General features: G+C 36.5%; 1 protein-coding gene across 1 annotated transcript; it reads right to left on the bottom strand.

The window, feature by feature from the left end:
• Nucleotides 1–1654: 1654 nt before the first annotated feature.
• Nucleotides 1655–3706, bottom strand: LOC121330208 (glutathione peroxidase 2-like). The gene is made up of 2 exons (XM_041276550.1): nucleotides 3418–3706; nucleotides 1655–2213 (listed from the first exon to the last, which is right to left on the bottom strand). The coding sequence occupies exons 1-2, from the start codon at nucleotides 3637–3639 to the stop codon at nucleotides 1863–1865; spliced, it is 573 nt and encodes a 190-aa protein (XP_041132484.1). The 5' UTR covers nucleotides 3640–3706; the 3' UTR covers nucleotides 1655–1862.
• Nucleotides 3707–17275: the final 13569 nt, after the last annotated feature.

Raw genomic sequence — 17275 nt, 5'->3', positions numbered from 1 at the left:
CTTATGTTCTTATGTTCTTAAGTGTTAGAATAGCCCTATCCTGAAGATATTAATGACTCTCTGTTTATGCAAGTGAAAGAATTGAAACAGAAAGGAAAGCTGTAAGTCCATCACTCTTTTATACAGCCCCTACAAGGACCACCTCATGACAATACAATGTAGCTTCTATGTCAACTAGGTGTGCTGCTGACATACAGGGGTCTAAGAACTGGTGGAGGGGGGCATTTATAATACAAACAAACATAAAATGCTCACTAGTTTTACAGTCATTGACAGGATCCATTGAAACTGTTTTTCAAAGCTCTTTAGGTGAAATTGTTTAACCCCATTGTTTCAGAAAATAATAAAATTACCAAACCAAAAATATACTACACCCTGCTAATGAGAAGGTTTTTTTTTGGGGGGGGGGGGGGTTTGTTTTTTTTTTCTCGTTAGTTTTAGATTTTGTAATTGGTGTTTTTTGTCTTCCAGTAAGCAAGCTTTGAGAATCTCTACCTAATTTATTTTTAAATATAGTAAATATCAATTTTGTAATGGTGACAGTTTTGGGGGGGCTGGGGTAGGGTGAAAATATTTTTTTTAATAGTTGGGTTTAACTCGATTATGGGTGTTTTTATATTTTGTAAAATGTTTTTTGTGCATAAAATAAGTGTGCTCACCAAAGCGCTAGCCACACCCTAGCCTCCTCATTGTTTGAACCCAGGTTTTTAAGAGTAAGATCCATAACAAATAATTAGTAATGCATCTATAAATGTGTTATAAGAGGTGTTATAAACACACTTAGGCAGTTATTAGAAGCAGGCTAACAACACAGTGTAATAAGAGCATATCTCTAAAGCATGTATCAGAAACTAATACTACTTGTTTGTGAAGGGAGATAAACTGAGAAATAATCGACTTGAGAGAACTTGTATTATATTACATCGTTGTTAGGTTGTAGTGTTGTAAAATAAACAGGTGTCTCCTCTTAAAGTAGTACATTAAAAACTTTCAAATGTCCTCCATAATGCACTAGCTGGAGAGCAGAAAGCAAATCCCAAGATCCGATAGCCTTTCTGACAGAGCAGCTAGACCAGCAGAAGGTAGTGAAAGGAGTTAGACCAGTTTGTAGACTTGGGTTGAGGTGTATGTGGAGGCAGAATAAAAATATATTGCTTTGAATTGTTGTTATTTACCTGCCTTGCTTCCACTTCTATCACTTCTATAAGTGACAGCATTATTATAACAGTATTAGTGCTCGCCCCATGTTACAGGTCATACACCTAACTTAATAATCACGCAAGGTTTCAAACAATCAGCTTTCCCCTCACTTTCACATATCACTTACTGAAGGACTATCATAGAGTTACACTTTGGAGAGAGATGATATTTATAAATGCCAAAATAATAATAATAATAATAATAATAATAATAATAATAAATAAATAATAATAATAATAATAATAGTAATTTGACAAATATTGGAGGTCTTTGATCTGTGTGTAACATCTGGTCGCAGCCCCATTTTGATATTGAGATGAGAGTCTTACAGACTGGTAACATGGTTCAGATAGAAACAAGATATAATTAATAGTATATATTCTTGAATACATATAAAAAAATTTTAAAAAAAAGACGAGTTGGATTAATCTTTTATTTTTAAATATCATGATATTACAAAATTGTTGCCAACTGCAAAATCCATAACCTCTGAACCCTTACAGTTATTCAAGCATTAGTCCTGTACATTTTAGAAGAATACTGTCATTCAGTAACGCTCAGAAGTATGGAGAATCTGTTAGTCAACTTCAAAACATCAGGCACTGTATTATATATTAGAGAAATAAGGACAATGACGAAGTAGAGGAATCTTCAAGTTATTTCTATTTGGTTAGTTTTAGGAGTCTCTGGATGTCCGGTTCTATGTCAATTGTTTTAAACTTTTTACTGTAGCGTTTGAATGGCTCTCCCTCAGGACCAATCAGAAACTTCTCGAAATTCCAGGCGATGTCGGATCTGTTCACGGGGCTCCAGATAATGAACCTGGGGTCTTGGATGTAGGAGGTGGGGTCGTCATCTGGGTAAGGCAGCTTGTCTTTCAGGTAAGCAAAGACCGGGTGAGTATCCTTTCCGTTTACCACACATTTCTGAAACATGGTAAAATTGGGTTGGAAACCCCCCCCCGGGCGCACATACTGCAGTGAATTCAGGATTTCTTCATTCTGACAGTTTTCCTGGCAAGCAAAGAAACGTTTTTACATTATTGTTTTTGTAATCTGACAGCATTAATTAATTGATTATATTCCTACACAATAAAAAATGCAACCCATTGACTATCTGCACCACACATCAAAATGATCTGACTTCATTCCTCTTTGCTTATAGACATTTCAAACTTGAAAGAAATAGAGAGATTAACAGTTGTGCTTGTGATGTGTGACTCCCTGTAGAAAGTACAAATGTCCAAATATTCTCTACTTTCCTTTAATAGTTTATGATTTTTTTTGTAAAATTTAGAGTAAATGGATATTCATAAGCAAAATACATTGTCAAGGGTTTAAAATATATTTCTCTACTTTTTGCTAACGGGGCTACCATGTTCCCTACCATGGGGGCATTACAAATTTCAACTCTAACAAATTCATAAAAGGTGTGGAGTAAAAATGTGTTGACTAAAATTATGAACAATATTGTATCTATTTAAACCCTTTTATTCACCAATAAGGAAGCTTCATTAAAGAGCATGCCTGCATGGTAGACGGCAGCGGAACATTCAGGTGGAATTTCTAATTTTAAAAAGTTAAACAGAAGGAAAATTAAACATTGGATGTGTAAAATATTCTGTAAACTAAATTAAAGATGTCAAACTTACATCCCTGGCTGTAAACTAAAAGAAAAAGAGAAAACAAAAGATGATGGCCATGGCATATATAAACTGTATTTACAGAATTATACAGAACGACAATGAATAGTTTAATGAAAATTGGATAAGTTGTATTTAAGACCTAGAGGTCATCAGGTCAATAAATTAGGTGTTAGTATTTCAACCCCCAAATTAGACAAACGTTTTTATTGACAAGAAGTCTTTGTTGTTTGTGTTCGGACAAATACTTCATGTACTCCTGTCAAATTGTACTACTGTTTTGTAGCACTTTTGTTTTTTTTTGTTGAAATTGCTTTCCAATGGGGAGCCCTTGTTATTTTCAGCATCCTTAACAGTCCAGCAATGTCATCTATTTTACTCTTCAAAACAGATTCTTTAAATTAAATTCATTTCTACCTTACAAAAGTTTACAATCACAATTTTCCATAGTTACACTATGGTATGTTTTTTAATGTGCCTTACCATCCCTCTCTGGGCTTTCCGATGCTTACTTATGCTTCACCATGCTTTCACTGTGCTGTCTCGCACTTGCTGTGTTTCCATGAAGCACTCACCTGGTATCCAAACTGGTTACAGGGGAACCCCAGCACAGTGAGCCGATGAGGATACTTGCTCTGCAGCTCATTTAGTTGGGTGTAGTCCCTCGTGGTTGTCCCTCAGAGAGAAGCCACGTTCTCAATGAGGACAACTCTCCCCCGAAAGATGTTGAAATCCACGCTGTCCCCATCCAGCTTGGTAGCATGCAGGTCATAGAAGGTCTTTGCGATGTAGGCCATTGTTTCAGCAGTGCAGAGACACAGCAGAGTGGGGGCCTCTGAAAAACACTACCTTGTTAAAACCGATTGGAGACGGTCACATGATGACAGGTACAAAGGGCTCTTGTGTTCAGAACAATGACTGTGCAGAAAATTGATACTGTTTCTGATACACCTGAATAGCTGATACAATGCAGTAACTCTAGGACGGGTTACATTTCACCAAGCAGTTTCAATATTGTATACTGCCTTGTACAAGGGGATTACCCAAATGTACAAAAACAGTACTCTAAATATGTGGTTTCCCTTATAAAAGTTTACCACAGTTGGTAATAGGGTACAAGAATTGTTTTTCAATTGAAATTATATTTCTTTTTCCAGGACACCCCTCCAAAACTGGTGCTCAAAACTTGTAGCTCGAACCACAACAAAATGGAACAAGCATATACCTGCACCTACTGCCTCTTATCAATCTCCAATCTAAACCTGCATTGTGGAGTTGGACCAATATATTCAAAACATTATTGTCACATTATTTCATACAAAGCTTCAAAATGATATTATTTATTAGTTCTCAATAACTACAGTAAAAGTGTTGATGGCTAACAAGTCAGACATACACTTGAAATGCTCAGTTTTCAATTCCAGTACATTTAGTTTGTAACATAACATTACTTCTATGTATGTCTTGTTGGTTTTCAGGATCTTTAGGATAATTCCACTTTGCTGACTAACACACCCAGTTTCCACTTTCTAATGTGTGTAGAATGTACGCCTAGTGAATGAGATCAGGGAAGCCAGTTGGTAAAGTTTAATTGCAAACATCGGTAACAAATGCAGTACAGTGTATGGGGGGCAACATACTGTAGAAAGTGAAATGTTTCACAATTAAACTCAGTTGTAGAAATTGCCTCATGTCATCATACAGTAGTTATTGCATCTTCAAATGTATCACCTGGTTTGCACAGTTAGAGCTCAAGGTGTAAAGTGTAATCTAATGACAGGCATTGCTTTCTTAACTATAAAACATGGATGTGTCTTTAGCAGACTGCACTACTTAATTCCAAAGCTGATACTGGACTTGAATTAAATATACATGAAGTGCATTGCAATGTAGGTTCTATACGGATATATCCTGTTTACATGATTGGTAACAAAACTAGGAAACCTACAACAGCCTTAAGCGATAGTGGTCAAAGCCTGGTTGGCACTACTGTCTGGTAGTTGACCACATACAGAGAAGATCAGCTGTCAAGGTAATGCTCCGTAATCAGTGTTTTTTTGATATTACAAACCAGTAAACAGCTTCTTTATTGTAATTTTAAACATTTGAAGTCTTAAATATGCAGCTTTCATTCTGTTTATGCTGGTATTCCATCTGAATGTTCCATGGTCAACCACTGTGTGCTTGTGCCCTGCTGTGTAGCTTCCTGATTGGTTTCAAAGGCTCATATAGCAGCAGGTATTGGGCAGATGAATAAATAAATGTAAAACCATTGCTAACCCTGAATGTGTAGAGGATACGTTATGAACACGGAGTACTGTATTTGTCTACAGCCATCCTCATGGTTATTCTGTTTTTTATAAAAAGTACAATGCGTGGAAAAGCATGTATGTTTAAACCTAAATTTAAAAACTAAATTTGTAGAATTAGTTTCCTTAGATCAAGCTCTGTAGCTGCTTAGCGATTTGCCCGGTCATTCGTTTGTTGGATTTGAATGAATGATATAGGTCTGATTTAAAATCATTACTCACCAACATTAAGTATAAAAATTAAATAAGTTATTTAATGCTTGATTGCATACATGTAAAATATAACGGAAAAGTTGTGCAGTGGCACCCAAATTCTTATGTCTTAATCATTTGCCCTTGCACTCTGGAAGAGAGTCTGACAACATCGAACAGTTTTCATTGGTCAAAAATTAAAAAATATAAATAGTCAATGTTTTACTCTGTAGCTGACAATCTTTTGGTCTCCCCTGTACTAAAGATAACATTTTAAGTGTGACCACAAGAGGGCAGAAATTACAACAAAATTCTCCCTTATTCGTCACTATGACTGTTGTAATTTCATGGAGCGCCTTTACGTCCTTTTAAGCTATCTAATGACTTTAAATCAACTTCCTGCTCTTTCCTTAATGTATTAGCAGCATTTTCACCCCCTGATGGATGTGTTGAGGGTCTTTTCTTCTTTGCCCCGGTACTGTACAGAATTTCATGTAGCCCGATTTTGATTAACGTGGCACTTACAAGCTGGCCCGTTTGTCTGGTTTCTTGATGTTGTACTGCAACTCGTAAAAATGAAAGCCTTGGAAGCCATGAGAAATCTCAACAAGAATAAAAAGTGGATAATTACATTTTACATTACATCTGTACATCCCCCCTAGTGCTCATTTTTCAAACCACCTCACAACAGAAATTCAGCTTTCAGGAGTTTTTTCATCAGAAACAATATGGAATGACAGAACACACAATGAAAATATTAAGTATGCAAGAATTAATTAAATATGAATATGATGTAGATGTTGTAAATTATCCCTTTAGGCTATAACTGACAGCAACCACATGCAGATAGTTATTCAGAATAGTGCAGCCAATATTTGCTTACCTCGAAAATTGATGTCAGTTACAGCAACTATACCACATGTCACTTTTCCTTCTTTTAAGGAGAATTGAAAGTCAGTGGGAATCCTCCAATCCCGTGACCAAGCCTCTTTACACCCAGGTGTGAGCTACCGCCCCCTGGATGACATAGGCTTGCCCTGCAGGGGTCCAGCTCAGCTCATCGGGAGCCTTGCCAGTAGGTCTGTTGGAGTGCAATGTAGAGAAACAGCCCCTGACAGTTTTGACTCCCTGTGGCAAAGTGCCCCGCCCCTGGGCTATTTATTTGTGTTGTGTGTTATGTGTAGTGTGTTAATGTTGGTGTATAGTCATTGGTACACGGGATATAAATGTGTCTGTGTAATACGAGTGTTTAAAATGTATATTTGTATTTAGGCACGAGGATTGCACAGCACTTCACGTGCAGGTAAACTGTAATAATATGTGAGCGCGGGGAATTGCACTTTTATTAATTCACGTGCAGTTGTACCGAGACTCCAACTGAATGATTGATTAGCAATTGAGTCTCGGTACAGCTGCATAAAAGCAGCATGTTTTTACTCACTCGGGGATGTGTGTTCGGTGAGTGGAGAACGGGTGGGGAGAAGGAGAAAACAAAAAGTAAAGTAAATAATTGATTTCACTCACCGTGTTTGTCTGTTCGTCCGCAGTTTGTTAGTGTCTGTTTCGTCTAGTGTTAATTTGCTTTGTTTGTCTGTTTGTTTTGGCTACCAGTGCCGTGTCCTGTGTTGTGTTTATTTAGTTCATCCTTTTTATTTTACAATAAACCGGCGCAAGCAAGCACCTTTTTGCACTATACCTGCGGTGTCTGTCTCTTCCTGCTTCTGGCCTGATGCCACCATTCACGCCATCCTGTCACACACAGTCAGATTTTTTCGGATATTTACAAGCCTGTTTACAAGCCAGTTTTGTAAAATGTAAATTCACCCAGTTTCCCTCTTTACCTTCTGGATCAACTGTTGATTCTCTGTTGAACCTGAACCCGGAGTGTAATGGCTTAATATCACAAATTTACAATACCATCTCCTCTTTGCATTGCCCATCACTATCTCATGTAAAAACTTTATGGGAACAGGACCTAAATTTCGAACTTTCTGATTATGTTTGGGGCTCTCTCCTCTACAGAGTACATGCCTCTTCTATTTGTGCAAGACATGGACTGCTGCAGTTTAAAGTTTTACATCGCATTCATTTATGCAAAGTCAAATTGATGAAAATATATCCTGAACTTGACCCAATGACCCAAAATTCAAGCAGCTCGGCTTTGTTTGATGGCTTGTGACCATGGCTTGTTTTCACCCCCTTTGCTATTAAGCCTCTAAATAAGATCTGGTGCAACCAATTATCTTCAGAAGTCACATAATTAGTTAAATAAAGTCCACCTGTGTGCAATCTAAGTGTCACATGATCTGTCACACGATCTCAGTATATATACACCTGTTCTGAAAGGCCCCAGAGTCTGCAACACCACTAAGCAAGGTGCACCACCAAGCAAGCGGCACCATGAAGACCAAGGAGCTCTCCAAACAGGTCAGGGACAAAGTTGTGGAGAAGTACAGATCAGGGTTGGGTTATAAAAAAATATCCGAAACTTTGAACATCCCACGGAGCACCATTAAAGTTATTATTAAAAAATGGAAAGAATATGACACCACAACAAACCTGGCAAGAGAGGGCCGCCCACCAAAACTCACAGACCAGGCAAGGAGGGCATTAATCAGAGGGGCAACAAAGAGACCAAAGATAACCCTGAAGAAACTGCAAAGCTCCACAGCGGAGATTGGAGTATCTGTCCATAGGATCACTTTAAGCCGTACACCCCACAGAGCTGGGCTTTACAGAAGAGTGGCCAGAAAAAAGCCATTGTTTAAAGAAAAAAATAAGCAAACACGTTTGGTGTTTGCCAAAAGGCATGTGGGAGACTCCCCAAACACATGGAAGAAGGTACTCTGGTCAGATGAGACTAAAATTGAGCTTTTTGGCCATCAAGGAAAGCGTTATGTCTGGCACAAACCCAACACCTCTCAACACCCTGAGAACACCATCCCCACAGTGAAGCATGGTGGTGGCAGCATCATACTGTGGGGATGTTTTTCATCGGCAGGGACTGGGAAACTGGTCAGAATTGAAGGAATGATGGATGGCGCTAAATACAGGGAAATTCTTGAGGGAAACCTGTTTCAGTCTTCCAGAGATTTGAGACTGGGACGGAGGTTCACCTTCCAGCAGGACAATGACCCTAAGCATACTGCTAAAGCAACACTTGAGTAGTTTAAGGGGAAACATTTAAATGTCTTGGAATGGCCTAGTCAAAGCCCAGACATTAATCCAATTGAGAATCTGTGGTATGACTTAAAGATTGCTGTACACCAGCAGAACCCATACAACTTGAAGGAACTGGAGCAGTTTTGCCTTGAAGAATGGGCAAAAATCCCAGTGGCTAGATGTGCCAAGCTTATAGATACATACCCCAAGAGACTTGCAGCTGTAATTGCTGCAAAAGGTGGCTCTACAAAGTATTGACTTTGGGGGGGTGAATACTTATGCACGCTCAAGTTTTCTGTTTTTTTGTGTTATTTCTTGTTTGTTTCACAATAAAAAATATTTTGCATCTTCAAAGTGGTAGGCATGTTGTGTAAATCAAATGATACAAACCCCCAAAAAATCCATTTTAATTCCAGGTTGTAAGGCAACAAAATAGGAAAAATGCCAAGGGGGGTCAATACTTTCGCAAGCCACTGTATGGGATACACAAGTGTCCCTCCTTTAACTTGGGCATTTTAGTATGATAACTTGTCATGCAAATCCTCCTTTAGTTACTATGTGGTTTGTTTTATTTATTCACCTTAGTCTATTACAGAAATGTGTTTTTTTCATCATCAAATAAGAATTTAGGTAGATTTCTCCTACAGTGTAATTCCATGACACATCACTGTGTTATGTATACAAATTTAAATTTGCCTAATTTAAACTCAGGTGGAAACTTTCATTGGTGTCAGATCATTTATAAGGGTGTTCAAAATCGAATGTCAGTTTACCTAACCTGTGACAGTGTTGCCTACTCATTATGCTCCATAGCTAGTCTGAACTTCCATCTGTCAAGAAGGTTCTTTGAAAAGGTTCTTTTGCTAATCTTGCCCCACCAACTGGAACAACAGCTACTCTCTCTGTCTTCAAGGACTTGTGACTCCAATATTTAAAAACTTGTTTTTTACTTTTTAAAACTTGTGTAAGTAGTTGTGCTTGGCCGCCTCCTCTGATATGCTAATCTGTATTAACTAGAAACTATTAGGAATCTTGTCAATTAATCTTTGAATTTTTGTTTCACCCTGAGATGCTTATTCTGCTAATTATCAAATGCCACTTAATGGCAAATGTATGCATATTTATTTACACGACTCTGGTACAACGACAAAAAACAGTACCATTTCTGATAACACTTCACTGTAAGTGTAATTCATGTGTATTCACACGGTATTTACTTAGTAAATACATGTATACTTACACATAATTACAATATTATTATGCATAGCTACAATGTCCAAAAAAAAAAAAGTTACTGTCCCCATGTGTTGCTACAAATGTTTAAATAACGTACCTTTAATTTTTCTTTTCATTGTTAACATCATGACAACTTTTTACACTTAAAACTTTAAAGTGTGTTTCAGTGCTCTTTCAAAATGGCCGCTTTAGTGCACTGATAGTGTCAGGATTATTGACCACCTTGTAACACATCAATGACAATCTACAGAACTGAAAAGCCACAGCAGTTGTTTTTTTTATTATTTTTTTATTGCTCTTCCTGCAGTGATTTAGAAGACAGATCTCAAACCACAGTGCACTAGAGCAACCATTAAAAAAAAAAATGGAAACAGACTTTGACGTTATAAATGTAAAAAGTTGTCAGTTGTAGCAACACGTGGGGTTGTATAACGCTATATTTTTTGGAGCCCCATTACTTACTATTTAATGTGGACATTTTTTTTGCATGATATTACCCTATCCCTTATGCTAACCCTAACCCTTTTCTAATACATTAGTGTACTTACCTAGATCGTGCAAAAACATTTACACATTAAGTACATTGTAATTTTGTATAATAACATTGTAATTATGAATAAGTAAACTTGTATTTACTAAGTAACTACTATGTAAATACATAGTAATTAGAGACACTAAAAACTGACAAATTTAAAATGTTACATTTCAAAATCTAACATGAAATACAGTACTACTATTATGGCTTCCAGTAGACCATTTGGTAGTTTATTTGATTACACAATTTTAAATAAAATATCTAAATTATATTCATATAGTTTTGTTTTTTTATGTCTTAATCCTAAAATTCTAGGTGATGCAAAAATTTTTGCCATAGCTGTACGCTTCTACCAAGATCATTGTCAAAATCAGTAGCTATACACTTCTGCCAAGATCATAGTCAAAATCAGTAGCTGTATGCATTTTAATGTGTTTACCAGTTTGTTTGCTGCAGCATTTAGTGTCAAGGGTCCTCTCATGCATATTTAGGAAGATGTAATATTTAACATTAATACCTCAATATCCTAGGCAACACCCTCTCTATGTTGTACTATACAAACAGTAGTGAATATTAATTTCTTAATATAAAGGAAGATGCTTCCATTATATGATTGCTATTTAAATATATGACTAGGCTTTTAGTCCTTCACAAATTTCATATTTCTTATAAAATTATATTTACAATTTTCTCAAATATATCAAAAAGAACTATATACAAAATAGAAAAGAAATATGAGGCTAAGTTATAAACAATATGCTTTTCAGATTTAGGATCAAGATAGGTTAACTAGTCAAATAACTAGGTCAATAAACTAACACTAAGCTTAAATATATATAATGTTTAAGGATCTCAGATCAATCATAAATGCTTACTTCAGTACTCATAACAGGCAAAAAGAAACTAAAACATGATTACGTTTATTGAGGCTAACAAAAGTAAGAAGTAAAAGTTAGAAATAATGGTACCAGAATTATAAGTATAGACACAAGCAGGAATGAAACATTTAAACAAACATGTTCATAAGCAAGCAGGCTTCAATATGGTTACATACATGTGCAAGCAGGATTCACACACATTAGGTACATTACGTACAGTAACTGTGTTAAGCAGCGTCTGTTGTGTTGGGTGGAATCAATTGCATTTAGTATTAAGTTGGGATCTAGAGTTACTTCAAAACTTAAACTCACTCAATGTTGAAATGGTTCCGACATTCATAGTTGTTGTTTTCAAATACAATATTATCAGTTCAGTTTGTAGCAATTCACTTGCTCCGTAAAGTGGGTGTAAGTTTCACCCACCTGTCCCTTTAATTTGGGTCAGTAGCCTGGCCAGATTAAAACTCAAATTCCCATAGTTCCTTGCTGTCACCCTCTGTTCATCCTCTCCCCCCATTGGCTCATTCAAATATCGACTCCTCCAATCACAGAGCTCCTTGGAAGCCAGTATTGGTATTAAAGCTGGCTGGCTCCTGGTATTCATTTCGAGTTGAACAAGGTGCTACACATGATGGTAGCATCTAAGTTGAGCCCAGGGTGATTTTTCTGGTCAGGGTCACTTTTTCACTTTAGTTTGACCATTGCCAGGTCACAGCTCAAAGGGGAAGTTAAAAAAAGAAAAAAAAAAGAATTATTAGCATTTCTAAACTCAGTGGGCCCGAAACCCACCATGTGGATTTTTCTACCAAAATCTGGGACCTGCATGGGCCTCTCAGAACTACATTTCCCAACATCCTCCTGCTCACTGGTAATGCATCTCAGTTACATATGTGAGCAGGATGGGAAATGTAGTTTTGAGAGGTCCATGTGGGTACATGGGAAGCTCTCTGGATATCATTTTACTGCACAATAAAACAGCAAATGGCTTGAATTATACTGTATTCAATGTAAAAATCCCACCTAAAGTACTGAGAACACTGTAACAGCTATGATATGAGTTCCTATTCTTGCTGCTGTAATTATGTAGAACCTGGCATGCAACTCTTTATAATTATATTGTCAGCTTTCTATTGCAATAAAAGCTTCATGCATTACAGTGCTGTCAGTTTTCTTTTTGTTTTCCCTTTGTTCACATTGATTCAGGTGAAGCTCATTTTTTCCTGCTATATATAAATGCTCTTCCTCTGTTACATCTAATAGGATCCCATCAGTCTTTCACTTGTATCCTAATACCTGTAATAAAGGAAGTGGACAGGAGACATACAGCACTGTGGCAGGGGGAAGGAGATTATTGTGAGTCAAAGTGAAAATTAAGTTCATTACAATGGCAATGAAGTAATGAACAATTACAATTAGAAATAACTGCAAGTGTTTGGGGTGATATTCTCAAAACAGCTCAATATTCATGTTTGACTTTTTTAAACTGGAACTAACTCTCTCTTTAATTTGTTCCTGTCTTTTCTACCTCAGAAGTGTATAAATAGGAAATGTGAAGCCAACCTATTGAGCTGAGTGATGGTTAGCCAGTGTCAAGTGCTATCTAAAGTTAAAGCTACACAATAGATCTGCGTCTCAGTGTAAACTTGTAGTAATACAATTAAGAAAGCTAGCACTACAAAGTGCATCCAGCAGAGGTCACCCTTACACAGGTGAACTGAAATTGGTGAAGCCTAAACTGGGTGCACTTCTCCAGAGCTGAAGGAAAAGGACACAGTCTGATATTAGCTGATAATCTTTATGGCAGTAAATTTTGTGATTTTTATAAGATTTGTAAGTCTGCAGTTGTTGTCAACATTTTGTCAATAGCACTTGAATGCAATATTAATGGTCATTCCACATTGATATGGTGACATTAGGAAGTCAATACTTTGTTTTATGTAAGAAACACCCAAGACAATGTCAGCTACCCTCCTGACCAACAGTTAATTAAAACATTTCTGTATTAGTATATATATTAGTCTGTACCAGTCACATCTATGACTTGGGTCCCACATGTGTTTTGTTATATTGCACTGATTTATACATTCTTTGATTGGATTTGTATTGTATTTATTGAGGTGTTGGCTGAAGGATTGACTGATGACTTTTGTAACCAAATAAAGCCAGACTGGAACTGCAATAGTGTCTGTATACCTTTAAATAGTAAATGTCAGTGATTTTCTAATTTCATAATTTTCATAAAGGATGGTATATTTTTGTATTGCTTTTCGGTTCTCCCCAATCAGCTCAAATGACATTTACCTACGCCTTATGCGATGGCAGTGAAAAGTATCACGAGAAGAATGTCAATTAAAAATACTGTGCTGAAATTAGTATTATGCGTTCTTCTATCTACCAAGTAGCCAAAGCACAGCGAGCTCGGGAGACATCGTCCAGCTTGCAATGCTTTTCCGAGACTGTTCTTAGAAATATGGATGGCCTCGACATTTAAGTTCTGCGGTACCAAGTGATCTGGTGGTCGATAAATACTGCCACACAGTACTGCAGAATTAGAACAAGTTTTTTTTTTTTTTTTTTTCTCAGATGAACCTTATAAAAACAGATTTAAGTAATCAACTGTCCACAGACATTGGGAATGGCACTCTTACTGTCAAGACTACTGTTAGAAACAGCACCAGAATCAGACCAAGGAAGCAAATGATCCAATCTGCAAATGTGTCCATGTATGACCATGTAAATAAGACCTAAAGGCCTACTAACTGGAGATCTCGTAGTGAGTACGGAGGACAGGGCTAACAATAGTCTGCAAGATAGTACCAACTGCAATGAACTAACCCTCTGCAGATAGTCTGCAGGTGGGTGTTAAAGGTTATCTCAATTGCAATAAACAATGTAACAGCAGCATGCCCCCTGAGGTGTGTACAGTTGGTACAAAGTCCAACAGCTCTTCAGAACTGTCACATGAGCAGCAAAGATAAATGTATTTCCCAGATAGCGGTAATTCAATTAAATGTGAAGGATATAATTGTCTATAAAAAGTAAATGAGTGAAATGTTATCTTAAAATTAATAAATGTGTAAATGCATCACTGAAATCTTTATTGATGTATGCATGAAGTATTCCACATGAACATAAACATTCTGATATTAAACTCTGACAAGTTATACTTGCAATACTGTCTCCAATTACAAAGGTTTTTTATTATTAATAATAATAATAATAATAATAATAATAATAATAATAATAATAATAATATTTCTTGCAGTCCCATGCCTTGTCCCACTGGTTTTGCTCTTACCCCATAGATAGCTCATAGCTGGCTCTATTCAACACGGTAATCGCTTCAAACAAAACACAATAATTGAAGAGCGCCATTTGTGCCAAAACTATTCAGCCATTTGTCAATTTTTTTTGTCAATTCATGAATTGGTCCATTTGTTCAGCAATTTGTCTATAAATTTGTCAGTTCATACAGTAATTCATAAATGTATTTGTTAATTCATCTAATAATTAATTAATTAATTTGTCAATTCATTAATACGAAAGGCTGTACGGATTTGCAAATTTCCAATCAGCCAGACAAACTTCCTGTTATGTATTTGGGTCCAGAAATAAGTGAGCCCAGGCAAAGAGACCCGTACAAATTCGAACGTTGTTTATTAAACAGTTACACACAGAACACACCAACACAGAACCCCAAGAACACCCTTTTATACTGCTCCAAACACGCGGCCTTACATATGCTGACATACAATGTAACCATTTCTGTGCTTGCTGTGCACGTGAACACGCTCTGAACCTACAACAGTAGCATAATATTGCGCAAACCACCAAATAATAATTTTTTGCTGTAGTGTATTCAGAATATAATAACACCTATCACATAGCAACCTAAATATTCTACATCTGTTTAATTCTAACAAATAATATTTATAAAATTATCTTAATAGCGTAAACATTGTAACCTGGCCAAAACAATAGAAAATACATTCCAACATTACAATAGTTTAACATTACTAATTACAACTAGCCATATACTGACATTAGATGAATCTAAGTCAAGTTACTTTGTTCATTCAATAACCTGTAAATAATTCAAAACAAGAATACCTGATTGTACTTTTAATGGTACAAATGTTTACGTTACTCCATCCATTCACAAAAAGTGAACAGTAGATGTTTTACATTCAACTTCAGTCCAGAGTTAAAAAAGAACTCCTTTCCAACTCCAGGTATCTTGTCTTTTCTTATTAGTCACTGCATTTTTCTGCTTAACATTTAATATGATCTCTTTATGTTCATCATAACGTTAAATTACCTTTCTAATTTCAATCTTACCCAAATTTGGATTGCTTCTTTTAGCACTTGTAATGTGTATTATTTTATTTCAGTTCACCAGTGCCATGCTCCCGGAAGCTGTTTCATAACTGGCTAGCAACAGCTGCAGAAGCTGCTGTATAAAGTCATTACAGAGGAACTCATGTTAACATTAGCTAAAAACAAGGCAATAAAATTGGCAACAGTTTCAAACAGAACACAATTACTATAGAATGTTGCTATTACAAGCATTGCATAATTATCTAGGGGCCTTAAATTTAATATGCAAATAACGACAGGTTTAAGACTGACATAAAACTTGTTAAGCATCAGCATTAAAAAAAAATAAAAGAAAGACGCGTTTCTACTAGTAGCTAATGTATAAGGCCTATTTGTGTACTCGAATATGTAATATGCTATTCGAACAGTTTATTTTTCATGTAATCGTTTATTCGACTACACTGACCCACGGATGTCTAATTAGGATTATTATAATTTAGTTTTAGACCAGTTGCTGTGACCATATGACAGCTCGGTTGCATGTTTGTTTGAGAAAAAAATGAGTATCATTTGTACACATACATTTTCAAATCTTAATAGTATTTTCATTTTCTGACAAGCACACAAATATGTGCATGTTAAATGGCTGAAGTAACATATATTGAAAGGCTTTGTTTATCTACTTTCTTTTGTGATGTAGGCTCTCTTCGGTTCCATACACAGTTAGAAACATACTGAAAATAAAAACATCGTGAAAAACATATAGAAATATATTGGGCCAGATAAAATTGCATCCAGGCCAGTTACAACAGAACTTAAGAACATAAGAACATAAGAAAGTTTACAAACGAGAGGAGGCCATTCGGCCCATCTTGCTCGTTTGGTTGTTAGTAGCTTATTGATCCCAAAATCTCATCAAGCAGCTTCTTGAAGGATCCCAGGGTGTCAGCTTCAACAACATTACTGGGGAGTTGATTCCAGACCCTCACAATTCTCTGTGTAAAAAAGTGTCTCCTATTTTCTGTTCTGAATGCCCCTTTTTCTAAACTCCATCATTGTTGTACATGACTCTGTATTTACATTTTCCCCATTTGAAACAGTTACAGACATTGGCATTTCAGAGTTACCTACACTTTCAGCATTTCCAACATTTTCAGAGTTACATCCAATTGACTCAGTGAATACAGAAACATCATCATCATCATCATCATACCACGCAGTATTTCTTTCACGTGTTTCAATCTCAGATACATCATTTTCTTTCACAGCCCACATTTGATTAATGTAGGCTGTGAAAGAGAATCATATATGTATATATAAAACCATGTACGTTATTGGACCTAGTACCATCTTAATTATCCCATTTTGCCATTTGTTTCCTCCTCCCCTTTTATCTTTTACCAGTACACATTGTTCAGGAAGCAGAGACCTGAGTGTAGATCTAGAATTTGCATTCTGCCACCGCATTAGTTTTTGTTGTTGAAGCTGCATGTGTTGTGATGTGTCCGGTCTCAGCAATGAGAAACGCATGCAAAGCTGTCTCTTTAAAAACAGCTCTTCTGGAGTTTTCATTGTTGTCGACTGCGGAGTCGATCTGTAAGCTAACAGAAAATTTGTAACTTCATGCTGTACAGACAAGCCAGGTTTGTTACTTTTTTCAAAAGCTCGTTTAGATGTCTGCACCAGTCGTTCTGCAGCACCGTTGGAAGCTGGATGGTATGGAGCCGATCGAGTATGTCTAATACCATTTAGCCTGAGGATTTGTTGAAACTCCTCGAAAGTAACTGAGGCCCATTGTCAGAGA

The sequence above is a fragment of the Polyodon spathula genome, chromosome 17 (genome assembly GCF_017654505.1).
Source record: "Polyodon spathula isolate WHYD16114869_AA chromosome 17, ASM1765450v1, whole genome shotgun sequence".
Lineage (NCBI taxonomy): Eukaryota > Metazoa > Chordata > Actinopteri > Acipenseriformes > Polyodontidae > Polyodon > Polyodon spathula.
The sequence above is the reverse complement of the archived record's forward strand: the minus strand, read 5'-3'. Positions and strand labels throughout refer to the sequence as shown.